General features: G+C 32.8%; 1 protein-coding gene across 5 annotated transcripts in view; it reads right to left on the reverse strand.

Moving 5' to 3' along the window:
* The window catches only part of Ralgapa1 (Ral GTPase activating protein catalytic subunit alpha 1), a 236,119-nt gene that overhangs the window by 11,947 nt on the left and 201,257 nt on the right, over nt 1-22,915 (reverse strand). For all 5 annotated transcript variants that reach the window (XM_076850209.2, XM_076850208.2, XM_076850206.2 and 2 more), the window contains one exon: nt 22,268-22,395. In XM_076850209.2, coding sequence (XP_076706324.1) covers nt 22,268-22,395 — 128 coding nt within the window. The remainder of the gene's footprint in view (nt 1-22,267; nt 22,396-22,915) is intronic.

Raw genomic sequence — 22,915 nt, forward strand, 5'->3', positions numbered from 1 at the left:
TAAAAGTTCATTAAGGTAAAAAGACTAGGAGTTAAAAGACTATAGTATAATCATTATGCATTTGACTTTGATTATGATATCTTTTGTCCCTTAAATGGCTTTGTATTCTCTTGCATTACTATTTATTTTATGCATCCCATACTGAAATAACCTGAATTCCAATTCCTTACAATCTATTATTTTCAATTATATACACTGGGGTTGAACTTCAGAAGAATCTTACTTCTGAAATGGGTAGTGATTAGATGTTATATTAAAATGATTGATGATAAGGATTTTGTGGAATAACAACAGATATTTTTTAGTCCAATTTAACAGGGAAAAGTAACACAGCACACTTTTAAAGGGAGTATATGGTTATAAACGGCAGAGGATGAAACTGATGGTTCAATCTAAATAATACTACATATCTCACAACTTGTTGGAAAGTACTTTTTTCATTGGGGGAGATTCACAGCTGCCGAATTTTCTGCAGTTAATAGAGTCCTTTGATTCACAGCAGTGCCCCTTGTACAAAAAATACTGGCCTTTGTGTATTACCAGAAACTAATTTTCTATTTGGCTGAAAAGGGAAAAATGGGGTTATTGCTTCTCCCTCCTACAGAGCTTTTCATTATGCCTGATGCACTCAACTTCTAAGCTCTTCTGAGAAAAAAAAAATAACTGAAGAGGCAAGAGGTAGAAAAATGAGCTTGTTAGCACATTAGAAGTGAAGTATCTTGGTGGGCCCTAGAAATTCCCAGTGGTGTGTTAACTTATCACTCTATGCATGCTGGCACTGATAGTCTCCCAATTGATCACTCTCTTTTCGCACCAAAGGTGCTGCCAGGAAGCAAAGGCTGAAGGCCCACAGGAGAACAGTCTGCTATCAAAACAAGCTGTTTTTAAAAGTCTGCTTGAATGGGTAAAACGCTTCATGAAAAGTAGGGTGGAGACACCTACCTGCTTTGAAAATGCTCTACTTTCAGAGGGCCTATAAATGAAATATTTTACTTTATCTTATTATATTTAGAGTTTATACAAAAAAATTAGGCAGAAAGAAAGCAAATGTTAATATTTCTAAAACAAGATATTTCTAATGTAAATTTATCAGAGGAAAAAAATTATTATCTAAATAAAACACATTTTGAAAAGTAATTCTACTTTGCTATACAAAAGGAGGTTTATAAAACAGAAGAAACTAACACACAGGGCACAAAACTAAATTATCCTGATATAACATTTTCATTTTATATGAAAACACAATTTTAATAAAATTACAGTAAATCTTTGATAGGGAATACAATGTTTTCTAAAATGATTTTTTTTGAGTCTAGGTGGCAGAATGAAAGAAAATAACCATTAGTAGTTAATTTTAAATGGGAAACGACAGTAGTCATCACACAGGCTAACATCTAAAGTTACCTGTGAAAACACTGTTAGCTTGATAAATATAATTTAAGATAACTCACCTTCTAAAAGCTAAATTTTTTCATAATTTTTCAGTTTTGATGTAGACAAATAATATCAAAAACAGATCAACCCAATCTATAGTACATTTGCCTTTGCCTTTTTTACTTCAGAAAACATATATTAAAGACACATAATAAACTCTAAGTACTTAAACCATAGTCCTGGATCCACAACAAGGGACTTTTGTGATTGTAATGATTACAAACTTCCTAACAGTGCTGTTAACATCTGAAATTGTAACCAGAATCTAAAGCAGTTAATCCCTGTATCTCCTTATAATAAGTTGGGCACTTCTTTCTTACAAAAGGCAGCTCTCTAGGCAAGAGTTATTAGTACCTATAAGTTGAGTGGCATACACAAACTCGATGGCTACCAACAAGAGGACAGCTCTGGCTATATTCTTACTGTAAGTGTTGCAAATGGCATTAAAATTAAAAAAAAAATGAAATGGGCAAGATAAAAAGGTGACGGTAAACTAACAAAAATCCATATTGTTTTATTAAAATCCATAATGTTATATTAAAATGATTGGTGATAAAGATTTAAACAAAAGTTTAAAGTACATATCTAAGTTGAATTGAGAGGGTTTTGTTGTAGACTTAAAACAACTCAAGCCAAAGTTAGCTAAAAATACATTTGATAAGGGAGACTCTTAGCTGGTAGGAATCTTTAATATGGAACTAGCCAATCAAAAGAAATAACACACAGGTGCTGCAATCATAGCAATATAATTATCCACTAATCCTCCTTCCTTCTTTCTGCAAAAGCAGAAAAGGAAAGGAATATTACTGTTCTAAAAATAATAAAGGGAACCAAACATTCTCTTTAACAAAGAAATAGTTTAAATTTAATCTGTATTTCAGTAATAGTAACATCATTACACATTTAAGTAATTATTTTTAATTTTAAACTTCAAGACCAGCTGTTATAAAACAGGGGTTCAATTTCAGCTTGGACCTGGAAAAATAGGTATATGAATTCTCTTAAAAATAGTTTATCTGTATGTTAATGAGAATACTACCATTAGTAATAGTAAATAGTAAATACTATTTACTTTATTGGGGTATAAAAGTATATAAATACAGGGTAACCTAAAAGTGCCCCTATATCTGAGGTTAAAATAGTTTATTTTGATGTTTGGCTCATGTCTTTGTAAATAGCAAGTGCTATTTCTTGGAGGACAACTTTTCAATGTTGGTTTAAGAAATGTACCTATATTCATATGCAAGAACTCTTTGATAATATTTGTAATATTTATTTGTAATATGTAAATAGGGACTTTTGATTTATTTTGATGTAAGGAAATTGATTTCTCATGGTAAAAAACAATATGAAGAAAAGATGTCAAAGGTTAAGTAATATCAAGTATTTAACTTTTATTATTATATATATAGGGAGAATAAAGGTAGATTTATATATATATATATATATATATATATATATATATATATATATATATATATATATATATATCTTTTTTTTTTTTTTTAAAGATAATGTCTGGCTAAGTCGCCCATGCTGGCCTTGAGCTTGCTTGCAATCTTTCTGTCTCAGCCTCCAGAGTCACTGGAATTACAGCCATGTGCTGCTGTGCCTGGTTAGATTTGTTTTTAAAGAAGCAACAACCCAGCCAGGTGTGGGGGCACATGCCCATAATCCAAAGGGCTTGGGAGGCTGAGACAGAAGGATCTCTGAGCACAGTGAGACCCTATCTCTAAAATACAATACAAAATAGGACTGGGGATAAGGCTCAGTGGTTGAGTGCCATCGAGTTCAATCCCACTGGAAGTAACAACCCTCATTCTCTACAAATTTCTTGCTTTTACTGTTAAAAATGGGAACACTTTTCAGTTTTTTGATCACTGGTTCCATGGCAGACCCCAGTGGGTTGTATATATAGCTCAAATTATTATCACATTATTATTAATTTATGACTAGCCTAAAAGAAATGGAAATTTTGATGTGTGTATATACATACATATTACACAAAAGAATGAATATAAAATACAATTTTCACAAAGAGAAATTATGAAAGTTAACAGCTGTAGGCAAATAACAAAGATATATATTATCACTTAATTATTTTCCTCTTAAGTTCATGTTTAATGTTTTATTTCCTAACCCAGCAAAAGCACTGGCTCACTTTTAAACAAAGGCAAGTATGCAGTGTTTATTCCTGTACTCAATGGTATACAGTCTCAGAGATTAAAGGTCCACTCTGAAATTCCTAAATTAGTGAATATTTACCTTAGAATTGCATATTTCAGTGCCTTCTTCGAAGTTTTAATACTTAGGAATTTCATCTTCCTCTCTATGTAGAAGATTCCAAGAATAATAGCCATAGGAAAAGAGACAATTCCAAAAGTAAAAACTGCTTAGAAATTTTGTCTATTGACTTAAAAAAAAATTGGAGAGGATTACTTAAACTGGATAGTCAACTGTTCAATATTCACAAAATTTCTAAGCTATGTTTGTGTTAGGTACTGAAGATATAAAGATCAAAATACATGATTTAGTCTCCCCAAGTCTAACCACAAAATAGACAAAATTTGCCAAACAGAATTACTGGATAATTAGTCTCTAAATTACAATAGTGATACTAAGAGACCACTGAAATTTGCCCCCCAAATTTAGGAATAGAAACGTTTCTTTTGCACTGGGAATTGAACCTAGGGGTGCTTAACCAGTAAGCCACATTCCCAGCCCTTTTTATTTTGAGACAGAGCCTTGACAAGTTGCTGAGGCTGGCTTTGAACTTGAGAACTTCCTGCTTCATCCTCCTAAGCTGCTGTGATTACAGGCATGTGCCACACTCCTGGCTAGAAACTATTTCTTAATCCCTTTGTCCTATTGTCCCAGATGAAGAACACCTTTATGAATGTAAATTGAGCAGTAAATGTACCAATTATGGTAACTTTGAAATAATTGTTTTTAGTGGTCTTTTGAGAAAGCAGGTGAATGATTAGAGTTCCATGTTTCCTATTATATAAAAATACATAAAATATATATGCTGTAGATTATGATTTCAACCTATTTTAATGCACCTTTATCAATTTAGTTAAAATATTAGTAGAATTAAAATAGAAGAATTGAAAACCTGGGACTTAATGGGTTAAGAAAGTGTAGTTTACTAGGAGAACCAGCAAAGAGGCTCTCTAGTGCTGGGGCTAGGAAAACTCCACAGCCAATTTCAAGCTATCTTCTTTAAAAAAAAATTTTTTTTTTTTTTTTTTTTAGTTGTGGCTGGACACAAATACTTTTATTTTATTTTTATGTGGTGCTGAGGATTGAACCCAGGGCCTTGAACCTGCTAAGTGAGTGCTCTACCACTAGGCCACAACCCCAACCCCTCAAGCTATCTTATTTTTGAGTTTGGTTTCACCTTACCCTTTGATCTTGTTGACCCATTTATAACTAATAACAAAAAAGAAAATAAAACACAAGGAATAAATATGTAATGTATACTGTTAATTACTTCTTTAGACATATTATAATAATTGGTTAAAGACAAAAATCCATAAATGTCAAAAGTAATTACAACTCATTATATAAGTCAGCATGGAAACAAATATTTTCCCTCACTAGTTGTGATCATTTTTTTAAAAGAAATTTTAAAACTTTTTATAAATTCTACAATGGTATGAGACAATGAGGGAGGAGAAAAAAATATATAGATAAAATCAAATGAAGGTTAATTCTAGTTCACTTTTGGCAGATTTCTTGAAATGCTCTGTACATTAAGAATAAAGACAACTGAAAAATAAAAGTTTAAATACAGATGCTCAACATTTTATGGTGTTATCTCCCAATAAATCCACTGTGAGTTGCAACTATTGTAAATTGAAAAATTCTAAGTAAAAAATTCATTTAATACACTTAAACTACTGAATATCATAGCTTAGCACCACAGTACATTAAAGAACATAGGGCTGCTTACCCTCTTATTTGGTGGCTGTCTGGGAGCTGCCCAATATCATGAGGGAGCAATCTATGGCATTTTGCTAGCCCAGGAAACTATTAAAATTCAAAGTATGGCTTTTACTAAAACATGTATTGCTTTGCATCAAATAAAGTTGAAATATCTTAAGTTGAACCACTGTAAAGTGGGGATCATTTGTGTTTAGATTTATAAAAGGGCCATCTTGAGAGGTATTATAGCAAAATGCAGCATCATTTATTGAGAATATTTAGGACAGAACTAGAGTAAGGATACATCCACCAACATTACCTTCTGGAAACAGTCTAATCACCAAAACGATTATTTAGCAATAAGCCTTGCTTTGGGGAAGAGTACAAAAATTTGCTTGGGGGTTGTGGCTCAGTGGTAGAGCGTTCACCCTGCACGTGCGAGACCCTGGGTTCGATCCTCAGCACCACATAAAAATAAATAAGTGAAATAAATGTATTGTGTCCAACTACAACTAAAAAATAAATATTAAAAAAATTTGCTTGGAAAAACAAAGCTGCTGATTAGAGTTGGGACTAGAACCTTAGACTTTTAATTAATGCCCAGCACTCTTTCTACATCCAATCTCAATGATCTAGGTGTATGTATAGAAACAGAAGTAGATTAGGCATGTTAATTATGATGACCAAAACAATGAAAATTAGTTTAAATTCTAAGGTGAGCAAGTTTTGAAAAATGTCTTTATTTTGTTATACTATATTTCATTATACTTTTATTATTATAGTAAAAAATATCCTTGTCATAAAGTGAAAAAGTCACAGATAACATTTTACTTTTAAAAGACTTTGAAATATCTTTAAGCATTGTAAATCAATATCACTGCTCAGTCTTAAATGATGAAAAATAAGATTTTATTGAGATATATGAGTAGATATCTTTTGCAAGTACACTTCAAGGATCTCATGCTATTATCAGTGGTGAAGCAGTGTACTTCCCTGGAATATACTGGGAAATTAAGTGTCCAATGACCTAATAGGCACTGTTTATTTATAAGATGAAAGCAAACTATATTGCTTACCTTACACAAAACAAAATTAATAATCTGGCAGGGGGAAGGATGTGCCATTTTTTTTTCCTATTGGAGCTAATTTCTTCATGAAACATATAGTTTAGCTCATATGCAATAAAACTAAAATTTCCCTAAACAAACAGTATGAACCTGAGTAGTAGTATTATTTACTTATACCATGTTAACAAAAATTCTTCTGAAAGTCTGCAACAGGTTATGACAAATTGTCTATTTTTATGATGCCTTATATTAATGAAATTCTTTAGTAGCTGATACTATCTACATCATGAAGGAAAAGCTGTGATTTGTCAGAGCAGACAAAGCTGGGCTTTAATCCATCCTTTTAACCATATTGCCAAGACTATATTGTTTTCACTGCGTCTCAATTAGGAGACAGGCAGGACACCTGGTACTTCTTTATCTAAGTCCCATGGGCTGCCAGATGACTCAAAATCCATAACAGGTGCTAAGGCAGTGTGAGGATAGCCCTATTATTGAAAACTGGAGTTGAATAAAATTTGTACCATATATAATTGCTCATAAATCAATTACTAAATGAAAACATTAAGTAAAAAGTTGAGAAGCCCATTTCTACTAAAGTTCATGTAAATACATTTAAAAAGATTAACCTTAAATAGGCTTAAATTTTTAAAACTACCCCAAAGGATCCGAAAATCTTTTCTCATTTAATAATCTAATAATCATCAGTGGTTTCCAAAATGTACTAACATGATTCCACTTTCATGAAAGTTGTACAAAGCAAAATATCTAAAAGAAAAATTAACTTGTCTGTATTTAAATTTAATGAAATTAAAACTTTGTGCTCTTTTTTTTAGTTGTTGATAGACCTTTATTTTATTTATTTATATGTGGTGTTAAGAATTGAACTCAGTGCCTCACACATGCTAAGTAAGTGAGCTACTGCTGAGCCATAGCCCCAGCTTCAAAAATTGTGTATTCTTATTATTGATAATATCTACTTAATATATTATTATTAGTTTAGTATAATGAGGCCTTCATAGTAGAGGCAGAACTACTTCAAAATCACTAGTTATGAGTAAGAGTTTCAAAAACATTGCAGATACTAGAAAAGGAAATTAAACCAAATTTATAACCTTATCTGATACATGGACTTGTTTCTTTTGGGAGCAAAAATTTAGTAGATTAAAGTTGAGGAAATGAATGTATATATTTGAATTAAATACTAAACTTGAATACTGGAAGAAGACTGCAAAAAGGGGAAAAAAAACAAGTGAAATTTTACAGTGTACAATTACTTAAGTGATATCTCGACCTAAATGTGCACTAATTTAATTAAGATTTTGTTTAAATGCTATAATTATTGGGAATACAAAAATGATTTTATTATCATAGTAAGTAGTAATAAAGTACAGCAAACTGTCATTTAAGACAGTGTCGTAGAATCTATGATAAGCATTATATTGGCTTAAACTAATGCACTATATGCCCCCAGGGAATGATAGGCTTAGACACTGGACTTTAACATCAAAATCTATCCATTAATCTTGACTTAAATATAATCTATTCTGCAGTAAAAGGAAGAATGGGCATTCAATGAATTACTGTTTTTGAAATACTGCACTGGTGCCCATTTGCTAAAATCACTTAAGGAGATATGAGAAGATGGAATACTAGTAAATTTTATAGATTTACTAATTTCACAAAACATGCATTTGACTTTCTTCAAATTTGGCAAGAGCATCCCATTTATAAAAAAAAAATTTACAGATTTAAAATATCTCTCCCTGATATTCCAATATCAGCAGGAAAAAAATCATCTGTGGAAATACACTGTGGAGTCAGAATCCCTGGATATTGAAAATAAGTTTTAATAAAAAATACATTGTATACAATATCTAAAATATCTACTATATATATATATGATCGTTGTTTTTTTTTTTTTTTTTTTTTTTACCAGAATGACCAACCTACCATTGACAGAACTGACCAGAAGAAAATGGAAAGGACAGGAGAGAGAATTTAAGAGTGTAAATACAAATATCAGGCTACATAATACTTCATAAAAAGGAAATAATTCTCACATTTATAAAAACACTTGAACTAGAAACAATTCAATGAGCTAACCATACAAAACTAAAATCACTATAAGCTACTCATGTAAATGATAAATACAGTATTTAACCTTAAGATGTGATAACTAATTTATCTTTAGTAGATTATTTTTGCACTTGCAACTGTTACACAGAAAGCTAATTTACATTTCTATACTAACATAGCTTATATGTATTCAGATGCTATTTGGAATTCTAAAAAGCAAAGTGTAAAGGAAATTAAATCAAATTTATAACCTTATTTGCTCTGTGAACTGTGGTGGTTTTAATCTACTTCCTCCTCTTTAAAATTTTTATGAATATAAAAAATACATAATTTTTAATCAAAATATAAAAAAAAGCAAAACTGACATTTGCTCTGCTATAATCTTGTGGGCTAAAAATAGGTAATGGCATGTTAACAAGTGATTACTACAGGTGGTTGTTTACATATACTCATTTGCTTTCTTTTTGATGGTAGCTATGTGCTAAATAAAAGTCAACACTCCTATCAAGAAAGTAAATGTAGAAACATCAGTTCTACAACAACTGTTTTTGTTCCTTCTCTTTTCTGAACAGCAATTAGTAAAGCAACCCCTTCCCCTCCTCCCTAGCTGTCAAGCTGTTCAGAGCAGTTTGCAACTTGACAATGGTACTATTGTGAATGCTCTCTGGGCTTCCTTCCCACAGAGAGTTAAATGGGCAGTTCCTGCTGCCCATGATTGGTGTCCAGTGAAATAATACTCAAGAGCCAGGTTTTATCAGCTTCACGCCAAAGAAGTGAAGCCAGGGAACCCAAGCCTTCATATCATACTGGACCATATGCCAACCCTGATGGCCCCAAAGGTTTATCGCTAAGAATCAGGATCCATCATGTCCCTTGTGAAATTTCACTTCACATACCTTATGTGAAATGCAAAGCTTCACTAAAAACTGAACCTTCTTTACAATTGGCATGAACAGATGGACGGTAACAGTGGTTTGGCAAGCAAAAGTTAAGATTTAAATAGGCTGTATTCTAGTGTTTGAGAGGAAAAGCAGTTAGAAGAAAATGGAGAGATTTGTGACCCATCATTTTGTTTTAATTCCATTATTTAGTTATTAAAAATTCAGTATCAAAATCCCTTATATATAGTAAAATGAAAAGGATGAATTAAAAGCACTTCAATTCCTATGTAAAATAAGTTGAAAGACTAATTTGAGCTTTACATCCTTTATTCTTTGCTCTATGAAAACCCTTAACAACATCTGAATCTACAGCTGTTTTTGAATTTAGACAAACACTAGAATAAAATTTGCATATTATATTGTAGGTATGGTAAATAATAATGTGAGCATACCACAGCACCTTTATCACTAATAGAACAATACAGGGTTTTAATGAATGGGAAAAAAAATCCCTAGTATAGTATAGGTGAGAAGTTAAAAACGGAAGTGCAGAAATATCAAGTTTGGTTGCTTTTAGGGAATAGTTTGCCCAGGCTCGGATGCAGTTCTCTATCTTCCTTCTGGCACGCTGTGATATCACCCAACTGTCTGGATTGGCATATGTAGACCACACTGTCACACTGGATTTGACAAAACAAATAAGATGATGGTAGTGATTTTTCTTTGCTATTTTTTTTTTGCCATGAAGTCAAAATACTATAAGAATAAAAGCATTCAACTTATCAATAATGTGTTAAAGTATATATAATGTGTAAAAGCACAATCATGTAGAAAAGCATTTTATAGGGAAAGCATAAAAGCCGTTCTATGAGAAGAGTATCATGAGTCTATCATAAGAAATTTAAAATCTCAAATGCTGTTTTAAAGATGACAATTACTTGTAAATAGCGAGAGACCTTCTTAGCCTCAATAAGAAAAAAGTAATACTGATGTTCCCTAGCCTGGCATTTATGGCTTAAATAATTATTACATAAAATAGAGACTTTGAAAATAATGAATAAACAAACAGTTTGGAAAGTCTTCTGTAAAAAATGAAAACTGATAAGTTCAAACTATAACTGTTTTACTACTAAATAGGTGACACGTACATAAAAGCAGAAGTAACTGTCACCTTAGACACAGGCTGCCATATTACTGTTGGTAGCATTAGAAAACCTTAAATTTACAGCAGATGCAGTGAAGTATGCCCATAATCCCAGCAGCTTGGGAGATTGAGGAAGGAGGATTGAAAGTTCAAAGCCAGCCTCAATGAAGACCTGGGCATCTTAGTGAGACCCTGTCTCAAAATGAGAAAAAAAAAAAAAATAGAACTGGAGATTCGGCTCAGTGATTAAGCATTCCTGGGTACAAAAAATAAACAAAAACCAAATCACGTTTACATTGCTTTTCTTTGTTTAACTACATAATATGGTTCTGACCTACTTCTTGATCTTCATGTGCCACCACTCTTTCTTTTGCTTTATGTCACCCATACTTGTATGCCTCCAGGCCATTTCCCACCCCTGAAAAACTCTTCACTAACTTTTCCTATCTTGAAAAGTCCCTTTTCTCTTTGGAGTAATTAATTGAGCAGTCTTTTTTGGTAAAGCCATTTCTAATTCTCTGTCCTACCCATCTTCTCCCACTTAAAATTAATTATTTTACCACCCTACTCTGTATATACTACTATTGCTGGACTCTCATCAGTGTGCACTTCATTTACCCATCCATAGGATTTTTTTCCACAGCAGACCGTAAGCTTCTTGAAAGCAATGACTTCCTTTCTTTTCCTAGCTTTTTTTCTCAGTGCCTCCCATGCAGGAAGTAGACAATATCTGGTAACAGATCAATGATCCAAAATTGTTTTGTAATGTTATTATTAGTGCATTATCGATAGAGGGTAAAAACTTAAATATCTCTAGAATTAGAAAAATGTTCATAGAATCTGTCCATGCGCTGAAGTCATTTTTTTGTGAGCTCACACAATTTAAATATAAGTAATTATTACTAGTCCATATTAGTTACAGCTTAGAAAAGACTGTGTCTAGAGAACACTGAGAGACAATGTAAGTTTTAGACATGCCAGACAGATTTACACTAATTGCTTCTGCATCTTTTTGAAGACATCGTCTAGATTTGCTAGGCCAAAACTAACACCTTGAAAGGCATGCAATAAAAATATTCCCACAATGATTTTATGGAAGCCCCTCAAAACCCCAATAGGCACATAACTGCCATTTATTGAAAGAATAGCTGAACAAATGAAAACTGATAGTAAACAATACATTAGTCACCACAGAACTGCTGCACATATCCAGGGCTCTTGTTTAAATAATTTCTCTGTATATGCAGACTATAAGGCTTGGCAGCAAAATCCGGGCCAACAGGATGTTTAAACACAGCAAACAATTAATTGCAAGTAATATCCATGTCTTTAACACAGTGGACTCAGATGTTCCAATTAGGTAAATATGTTGTCTACTCTTTTTTTTTTTTTTTTTTTAAAGAATGTTGTCTACAATGAGTTAATATTAATGGCAAAATGACTGCAAGCATTTCAAAGACCACAAAAAATTTCAAAGATCTCAAAACTTGGATAATTCAGCTGGAGAGACCTTTTGTATGAAGAATTACCTTCCCTTCTTTTAAAGCATGAATAACCATAATTATACGTATTGGAGTATTTAACAATTAACCAATTTGTCTGTGAGGTTTCAGACTTCCAATTAGAATGTATAAAGAACAAACAACACAAGATTCTTAATGGGAATCACTAACGTAGACCTCACTAGCATCTAGACTCTCATGTCTGTCCCCTACTGCTCTCCTGTGGCTACCACTTTCCCTGACATACAGAAAGGTAGTGTGAACCTTTAGGGCTACTACTATACACAGCCTCCTTCTTGGATGCAATACCTGAGACAACTTCTTTCACTATCAAGTCAGAGGTGTTTTAGTTCTGTTTTTTTTTTCTCCCTTTTTTCCTCTTTTTTTTTTTTATTGGTTATTCAAAACATTACAAAGATTGCAGAATCTAGCTTGTCCCCTTATATCCCCCGACTACTGGTCTCTGAAAATTATCCTCATTAAACAATAATATCCTCTAATAAAAATATAATGATAAACCAGTCAAAATATAAAATCCTTGGGTGTGTACCATTCTGGCTTATTCCTACGTCAGAGGCAATTTCTTCTTGTCCTAGGTTCTCTCTTCTTACTACTCAGTGAGCTCTTAAGAGTTGTAGTGTAGTTTAATTTGAACCAAAATTATAAGTTAATACAAAAAAATGGGACTTTTTTTGTTCTTAACAGAATCTATACTAATCATAAGCTTCAAAAACATAGAACATGGGGCTAGGGTTGTGGCTCAGTGGTAGAGTGCTTGACTAGCATGTGTGAGGCACTAGGTTCTATTCTCAGCACCTCACATAAGTAAATTAATACAATAAAGGTTCATCAACATATAAAAATATTTAAAAACATAGAACATAAAAATACAAGTGAACTTTTAATATATACTGGTAAATGGGTAGCAAATTTTCTGTTTAAGAGAAAAAAAAATGAAGAGTTAAGAATCCATTTACTCTTAGGGCAGGGACTGTGCTGGAAGTCAGTGAAACAAGGGGGGTAAGACAAATGTTAATATGTGCACATACATGGTAATTACTATAACAAAAATGTTTGAAGTAATGTGAGCAATAAGTAAGGGATTAGGTCATTAAGAATGAGTATAATTAGGTAGAGGTGGGGCACTCTTAGAGTAAAAATATGGGCTTGAAAGAGAAGGGTATTCTTAGAAAATAAACATGGTTTAGCTAGACACATTATAGAGTATCCTGGGTGTCAGTGTGCCGGGGATGATTGCAAAGAGGGGTGAAGTTAGGGAGGAGTGCCAGTATATTTGACAAAACTATACTGACAGAAATGAGGTTTGTGGTGGGTAAGATAAAAATAATTACTTGCAGGTAGTCAACAAATGTAGACCTATTTCAATAAATGTTAAACAACCATCATTAATCTTTCAGTATACTTAGGTTTGTGTTTTAGTATATTTCCAGCGTCAATATAAAGGTTAATAATATCAACCATCATGTAGCTGCTATTTGCTAAGCTGCTGCTACACATGATGAACAGGCTGCTTAGTGCTTCATGTAGATAATTTCGCTTAATCCTTACACAAATCCTGAGTTTGGTACTATTATTATCCTCTCTTTACTGATTAAATTAGGGATAGTTCATACTTATTGATGTAATCTTCTGGGAAAATGATCTATAAAAGACAGTAGATACATAAAATTATGTAGCTTCTTAAGAAACTGATTTTCTGCTAACATAAAATGACAGCAATATTGATGGGCCCCCTTAAGAGTTTTATAATGTCCTATCATAATGAAAGGCAACCACATTAGCAGAGCCAATCAATCGCATTTCATTTAGTTTTGGCTCTCATACTTCTGCAACAGGTTCTTTACATTTGAGTAGTAGAACTGCAGGGATAACAAACTATGACTAATTGAAGAATGATCATTGACTTCTTGTAATTTGTCTGATAAAGTTAAGCAGAAACCCAATTCTGGCATTTAAGAAAAAGTCAATCTAAATAGATTAGAAGAAATCAAATAATACTGACTATGGGAGGAAAGAATATTAAATTGAGGTATAAAGTATTTCTTTAAACATATCATTTAATTGGGTAATATCCCTCATACTGTATAATTCAGAATATTATATGTATAGTATACCCACACAAAGCTCTAAGTTGTAAATTATAAGAACATAATAGATATGTTGTATTCTATCTGTTCAAACCCCGTTCTTTGAGATCCAAATTTTCTGTATATTCTTTCCTGATCTTCTTATTCAAAACTAATTTATTCTTCCTTGGAACTCTCATATCATCGATTATTCTACTATAATACTTTCATTTTATCTTGCATAATAATTACTAACATACACATTATTCTCTATTCCTTTACAAGAACAAGAGGACCATCTGATTGGTTTCTGCATTAACCTCAAAATCTTTACTATTACTGTGTAAATGATCAATAGATATTTTTGAAAGAAGAAAAACAGTACAGTTATATTTCTTGAAGTGGTGGTAGTTAACTGTAATTATTCATCATAGTACATTTATGATTTATGTACTTTTCTCAAATTGAATTCTGCAATAAGAAGAAAAGAAACAGGACATACCGGTTAATTTTATCGGCCAATGTGGCTGGGTCATGGAAACTAGTTTTTGGTTAAACACCACTCCGGATGTTACTGTAACTGTTTTTTTTTTTTTTTTTTTTTTGGTGTGATTACTATTTAAATCATTAGACTTTGAGTAAAGCTGATTACCTTCCATAAAGCAGGTAGGCCTCATCTGGTCAAAGGCTTTTAAGAGACAGAGGTCACTTGAGAAAGGAAGAAATCCTATTTCCAGATACTTTCAGACTAAGACAGTAACATCAGCTCTTCCCTGAGTCTCTACAGTTTTCAGACTTGATCAGCCCTGCAAATGTGAAAGCCAGTTCCTTCTTTCTTTCTCATTATCTCTACCACCTGGATCTGTAGATTGTTTTAAAATCTGTATATTCAAGCAACCTTGGATAAAAAAAAAAAATTGTGTCTCTACTCAACATGTACAGAATTTTTTCTTGTCATTACTCCCTAAACAATACAAAATAACAACTATTTATATAGCATTTACATACTGGATATTATAAAGTAATCTAGAGATGATTTAAAGCATGCAGGAGGATGTATGTATTTCTACACAAATATTATACCGTTAAATATAAGGTACTTGACTAGCGGCAGATTTCAGTATCATCAGGGGAGGGATTGATTCTATTTCTCTAAGAATGCTAAATACTAATACAATGGAATTATATACTGTAAATTCTGAAATTTTTTACATGTAAATCTCACTTTAAAAAAGAAACAGTATGTACACAATGGCAACATATTTAACATATGTACATTTAGAAGTCAGTCAAAATGTCTTCAGGATCAAAACAAATAACTGCTTTAAAATTTTTATTTAAGGAATAGAATAGAGTTACAATGGCAAAGGCCATGAAATTAATGCTTTAGAGTTGTTCTCACCGCAAAAATAAATCAACAATAACCCCCACTTTCCCACCCCAACATTCTTTCTAGGTAACTAAGAAATGGTGACTAAGATCAAACCTGAAATATCCCTCTGGTCCAATGGTTACCTAGAATCTGCCTGGTCTTCCTCCCTAGGGTTTCAATTCAATTCTAATTGCATGAGTAAACCAATAAATTGAGCTTAAAAAAAAAAAAAGTACCTGACAAAATCAGAGGTTGCATGAAAATGCTTTTCAAGTACAAGTACGGCAAGAAATGACAAGTGAAGTAAGGAGAGGTTTCAAAGCTTGAAAGACAGTCATCAATACTGACAGATTACTGTAATTCTGGCTGCCAGCATGATCGATTTGGGCAGCATATGACAATCAATATTGTCCTCATTTAGCGAACAACATTAGATTCATAGTTACAGAAGATGTTCCTAGGGTAAAATTTAAACTATATTTAATGATTATAAATAGCACAATTTATGCTATGGAATCTTAGTGGGTACTTTTACTGGGCATAAAATAACTGACCCAGTAGTACAATTATCCAAATATAATTGTTTATTACATTTTTTTTACCCCTTCATTTCTTTTATGGGAATTAAAGTATTAACTGTAGTGATTTTCAAAGCCTACTACTATATCAATTACTGTTGTAATTCATGTTAAGTGCATTGATCTGTTTTAGAATGCATAATTTTGTTTTCAATGAAAGCAAATTTGAATTTGTCAAAAACATACATTTTTAAATTCCACACATTATATTTTGGAAATCAGTATATATTATTTAAATTTAAAAGGTATTCCTACATTTTAACATCTTAAAGTACATGTATATGGTTGTAAGTTATTACATATACTTTCATTTATAAAATAAGAAATCTATCTGTAAGGAAGTCATTGTCCCCAACATTTAGAATTAATACAGAATTTTGTGCATCTTTATGAGAGAATTGTTTTGTTCTTCCAATTAACAAAGGATAAGAGTATTTATAACTATATATAGTTGTCCCTTGATTATCTATGGGGGGTTTGTTTCAGTACCCCCATGAATACCAAAAATCTATAGATGTGCAAGTCTAATATAAAATGGTGTAGTATATTCATATAACCAAGGTAATTTTCCTGTGTATCCTTCAAATTATCTCTACACTACTTATAATAATACCTCTACAAATGTAAATGCTATGTAAATAGCTATCCTAACTATATTATTTAGGGAATAATGACAAGAAAAAGTCTTAATTTTCTTTCAAAGAGTTTCCAGTTAATTGAATTTTAGAACATGGAACCGAAGGATATGATGGTTAACTTCATGCAAAACAGCACTGGAGGGCTGGGGTTGTGGCTCAATGGTACAGCACTTGCCTAGCACATGTGAGGCACTGGGTTCAATCCTCAGCACCACATAAAAATAAATAAATAGAATAAAGATATTGTGTTCATCTACAATTAAAAATATTTAAAAAAAACAGTATTGGAAAACAATTTCCTATAGCTTCTAAATTCAAGCTTCTATGTAAAGAAAAATTTGTTTAATCTGGTTTAATGTTTTCGCTCTAAAGTGTTCCACACACAATTTTCCTGGTAGGAACTATTCAGATTTGCTGCTAAAATACACTGTTTATGTTTTCTATTTTCATTTGCAATTGTCTCTCTTCATCCTAGAATTTTCTCCAACATGGTATCTATTAATGTCTCAACATGATTAACTATTAAGCATGTCATGAAGTAGGTCTGATAATCCAACAAATCAATCTACTAACCAACCAAGTATAGAAACATAATCAGGTAACCTTGGTACTGGGTGGATTATGTTATATTGACTGTAATTTTTACACATAACAGAATTCATCATTGGTCAAACTAATGCAACTTACTATATTTACTAAGCACATCCAAAGTCATTTATCTTATGTAATCTTCACAATTCTTAGACGGGCAGTAGTATATTTTTACAGATGAAGAAAGTGAGATTCGGGGCTGGGGATGTGGTTCAAGCGGTAGCACGCTCGCCTGGAATGCGTGCGGCCCGGGTTCGATCCTCAGCACCACGTACAAAACAAAGATGTTGTGCCCGCCGATAACTAAAAAATAAATATTAAAATTCTCTCTCAAAAAAAAAAAAAAAAAAAAAAAAAAGAAAGTGAGATTCAAAGATTCTATAACTTGGGCTGGCAGAGTGGGTCAGTGGTAGAGAGCTTACCTAGCATGGTCAGGTCATGGGTTCTACCCCCAGCAATGCAAAAAACAATAAAAGATTCTGTAACATGAACAAGACCGTAAGACAGAGGTCAAGTTAAAAATCATTATTTACAACTGCAAATCCAACATTTGCACCTCTAGTATTACATGAAAATCTGAACAGAAGAACGTGAAGTTGATTTTAAAAAAAAATTTAAGTTATATTCCCACCATTGTTGATTTTGTATTTTCTAACGTCTTGGAGAAGTGTGCATCTTAAACGTTGTTTGTACTTCAGGTCAAAAATTTGTTTGCTCAATAAATGGATTTCTTGTTTTATGACACAAGAGGTAAATAGAGTTCTGCATTTCAATCTAATATAATTTTGCTACTTTCCAAAAAAATTTAAGGCGCACGTGTGTGTGTGTGTGTGTGTGTGTGTGTGTGTGTGTAAAGGAAAATGCAAACTCCTTCACATCCACCTCTGTGCTCTACTTTCAACTGAGAAAGTGAAATTGTGGAGGACACTAAACCTCAGGGTGAACAACAGGATTAGGTGAACTGTGAAAGAGGTAAAGGTTACAAAGACATCTTTGGTGAAGCTATGTGGATAAAATTATTTTATGGGTAACTGTATATTTCATGTAAGATTAACTACCTTTCTAGAGATATACAGGAGATAATAAACAGAAAAATATGCTCCAAGAAACAGATTTAAGACTTCAAAGCTTTTATGAAAGAATTACAATGAGATGAAAATCAGAATAGAAATTTAGAAAAGGTAGATGAGGAAGGGGATAATTGGTTACTTAAGTATCTTGTTTTGTACAAAAGAATAAGATACTGTATCTTGGGAGTGGAGCTGCCCCACCCCACTTTTTTTTAAGGTGTTGGGGATTGAACTCAGGAACTCATATTTGCCAGGCAAGTGCTCTACCACTGAGTTACCTTGGCCCCTGATTTTCCTAAGAAGTCATATGGTATGTAGATTTTAAAAATGGGAAACTATGAGTTTGATGAATTAATCACATCTGATGAAATGACTTTCAAGATTCCAGGCTCCGAAGATAATGCAAATAACCCTGATTACTGGGTACACTCAGCTGGCTTTACAAAAACTCTGAATGGTCTTCTTGAATAGATTCTCCTAATTGCTTTAAAACAATAAGCAGCTTGCATACTTTTCAAAACAATTCACAAGAACAACCAACACACTGTACAAAGAGAAAAGATTTAGAAACTAAGGGCGCTGTGGTGCATACCTGTAATCCCAGCAGCTCAGGAAGCTGAGACAGGAGGGTTGCTTCAGCAATAGTGAGGTGCTAAGCAACTCCATGAGACCCTGTCTCTAAATAAAATACAAAAACAGAGCTGGAGGATGTGGCTCAGTGGTTGAGTGCCCCTCAATCCCTGGCACAAAAATAAATAAATAAATGAATGAATACATTAATAAATACTTTCTCCATATTTACACTAATCACTTACTGAACTTGCCCACTGAAATTTCTTTTCAAATTATATATCCATATGTAGAAGACTGACACTAATGGGCTGGGGTTGTGGCTCAGTGGTAGAGCACTCACCTAGCATATGCAAGGCACTGAGTCCAATCCTCAGCACCACGTAAAAATAAAAATAAATAAATAAACGTATTGTGTCCAACGACAACTTACACATACACACACACACACACACACACACACACATATGTATGTGTGTGTGTGAAAAAAAATATATAAAATGATACCAAATCCTCTTCTTACCCTGCACAAGTCAATTCCAAGTGGATCAAAGACCTAAAAACTGAACCAGAAATTAGCAACTGCTAAAAGAAAATATAGGCTCAACATTCCAACATACTGGCACAGGCACTGTCTTCCTTAACAAGACTCCTAAAGCGTAAAAACTAAAATGAAGAATCAGTAAGTGAGATGGCATCAAATTAAAAAGCTTTTGCACATCAAAGGAAACAAAGAATATGAAGAGAGAGACTACAGAATGGGAGAATATCACTGCTACCCACTCCCCAGGGGATTAAAATCCAGAATATATAAAGAACTCAAAAACTTAACATAAAAAGACCAAATAACCCAATTAATAAATGGGCAGAAGAACTAAACAGACATTTTTCAAAAGAGGGAATACAAATGATGGACAAAAATGCAAATCAATTTCATTTCACCCCAATCATAATGCCAATTATCAAGAGAAATGCTGGCTGGCAAGGAATGTGGGGAAAAAGGTACACTCAAATTGTTGGTGGGACCTCAAGTATGGAGATTCCTCAAAAAATGAGTAATGGAACCTCTCTATGACCCAGCTATCCCATTCCTTGGTATTTACCCAAAGGAACCAAAATCAGCATACTTTAGTTATATAGCCACATCAGTGTTCATAGTAGTACAATTCACAATAGCCAAGTTATGTAACCAGCCAAAATGCCTATTAACAGATGAATGGATAAAGAAAATGTGGTATATATATACAATGGAGTTTTACTCAGCCATAAAAAAGAATGAAATTCTAGCATTTGCTGGCAAATGGATATAACTAGAGAATACTATGCTAAGTGGAATAGGCCAGACTCAGAAAGTCAAGGGTTGGGGGCTGGGGATGTGGCTCAAGCAGTAGCGTGCTTGCCTGGCATGTGTGCGGCCCGGGTTTGAACCTCAGCACCACATACAAAACAAAGATGTTATGTCCGCCGATGACTGAAAAATAAATATTAAAATTCTCTCTCTCTCTCTCCCCCTCTCTCACTCTCTCTTTAATAAAAAAAAAAAAAAGAAATTAAAAAAAAAAAAGAAAGTCAAGGGTTGAATGCTTGCTCTCATATCCAAAACCTAGACCAAAGACCAAAATAATAAAAAGAAGGGGGGAGAGGAAGGGAAGGGAATTCCATGAAAATAGAAGGGAGATCTTTGGAGTACAGAAAGTGTGTGTGTGGGGGGTGGTTTAAGGGAAAGGAGAGGGATGGAAAATGGAAGAAACTGGAATGAAATTGACCAAACTATCCCATGTACATATATGAATACACCACAGTAAATTTCACCTTTATGTATATTTATAAAGCACTAATTTAAAAATACTATGTAAAAATAAAAAAAAAAATTCTTTCCAATTTATACATCTCCATTTAGTAGATTCCTCCTAGTGTCATTTTTTGAGACGGGATCATGCTATGTGGCCCAGGCTGGTCTCAAACTTGTGGGCTCACACAACCTTCCAAGCATCTGGGACTATAGGCACACACTCCAAATTATATTTTTAATAATGTAAATCTCCTGAATTATCATTTCACTAAAATGACTCACTCAAAAACTTAACATATTTTTAATTTAAAGTAAGTGAAGATATAAATGTTACAAATAAAAAATGTTATATAAATATCACTAAGCTTTAAAAAAAATTTTAGTTGTAGATACACAATACCTTTATTTTATTTATTTATTTTCATGAGATGCTGAGGATTGAATCCAGTGCCTCACATGTGCTAAGCAAGTGCTATACTGCTGAGCCACAACTCCAGCCCCAAAACATCATTAAGCTTTATCAATTTAACATACAATAATCCATTTGTAATTTTATTTCAATGTCAGAATATATGAGAAATTAAGTAGGAATCAGAGTTCTTAAGTAGATTTTCATCAAAAGAAAAAATATTTGTGGCAGATTACCAAGTTATATCTATGTCATGTGGAATGAAACATATTTAAAAAAGCCTTCCTTTTAAATCCTAATATTTATAGCTTATTGTGTTAAAGAACAGTAATAATGAAATAGTGTTAATCATATTAAAAAAAAGTATATGAAAAACACAAATTCATTTTATGAAAGACCATCAGAAAAATAGTTGAAAACTTTCTATGTGCTGTATACTTGGCACTATCTTAAGAGCTTTACGTATGAGTCATTATTAGTTCTTGTAACAACAGGTGCTAGCTATTACAATTATTCTTATTTTACAGATAAGTAATTGAGGCTCAGAGATGTTATAGAAAACACAGTTTAAGAAAAGCCAGAATTTGAGTATAATCGGGCTCCAGAAACTACAGTCTTAATTACTGCATGTCCTCTCATACTTCCATGTCTCTGTTTATATTGTTCTATTAGGAAAGCTCTTAATCTCATCAATCTGATTAACTCTTATTTGTCCCTCAAGATTGGTTTAATCCTCACATTTGTCAGAAGTGTTTCCTGATAACACTATCCCCTCCAGCTGAGTGGGGGCCCCTTGTTAGTATACATACTGCATGTATGTTGAAAACAGTATGTTTCCCCAATAAGACTAGTTCTTTGCAATGACTTTTGATTATTTCTGCATCTTCAGAGCAGCAGAATGTCCACAAATAATGCAACTCTCATTAATTAGCCAAAAGATTAGTACTGATTAATATAAAAGAAAATACATCACTCATATATCATAACTACTCAAATCAATGGGGAGGAACTCCATCATTGGTTTATCAATAAACAGAAACTAACCCAATGGTTTTCAAACAGAAATATTTACCTTGGAAAAGCAGACATACATTAGAGTAGAAACCATATTGTTTAAAAAGGATACAAGTTTTGATACAATGGAATCAGTGATTTCAGAGCACGGCTTGCATTTATAGCTGTTGCTCGAACCATAATGGGTAGAACCTTCCCATTCACAATAGCACCATCAAAAAGTGGACCAAAGAAGGGAACCTAATAAAGAAATGAAAACAATTTTATATATTTAAATTGTAGAAAGACTATAAACAAGAGCAATCAAGAACATTTTGCATTCAAAAGTGTTTCTGCTTCTTTAGTTCTTCCTTGAGTAAAAAAATCTATTCAATAATTAAATTATTTTCCATGCTGGATCACTTATCCTAGAACATAAACAAAAAATGCCAATGTTCTACAGGGTGTCTATGCAAAACAGCCATGTGCTTCATGTAACCAACTAAATAATTTATATATCCTGCCAATTTTCAAAGTTTTGTAGTTTCAATTATATATAGAAACCCAATGCTAGAAGTAAATTCCTATTCCTCACTGAGCAAACACAGGAAAGATATATATATCTTTATAGTCAGGAAGTCTTTCATACTTTTGTGAGAGACTACCTTTACTACAGAACCTAAAATACTTTACCTTGGTATATTAGGAAAAAAAATCTGTGTTTTGAAATTAAATGCCATTTTCAACAGGGGAATGACAATTTCACAAGTTATTCTATTTA

The sequence above is a fragment of the Callospermophilus lateralis genome, chromosome 3 (genome assembly GCF_048772815.1).
Source record: "Callospermophilus lateralis isolate mCalLat2 chromosome 3, mCalLat2.hap1, whole genome shotgun sequence".
Lineage (NCBI taxonomy): Eukaryota > Metazoa > Chordata > Mammalia > Rodentia > Sciuridae > Callospermophilus > Callospermophilus lateralis.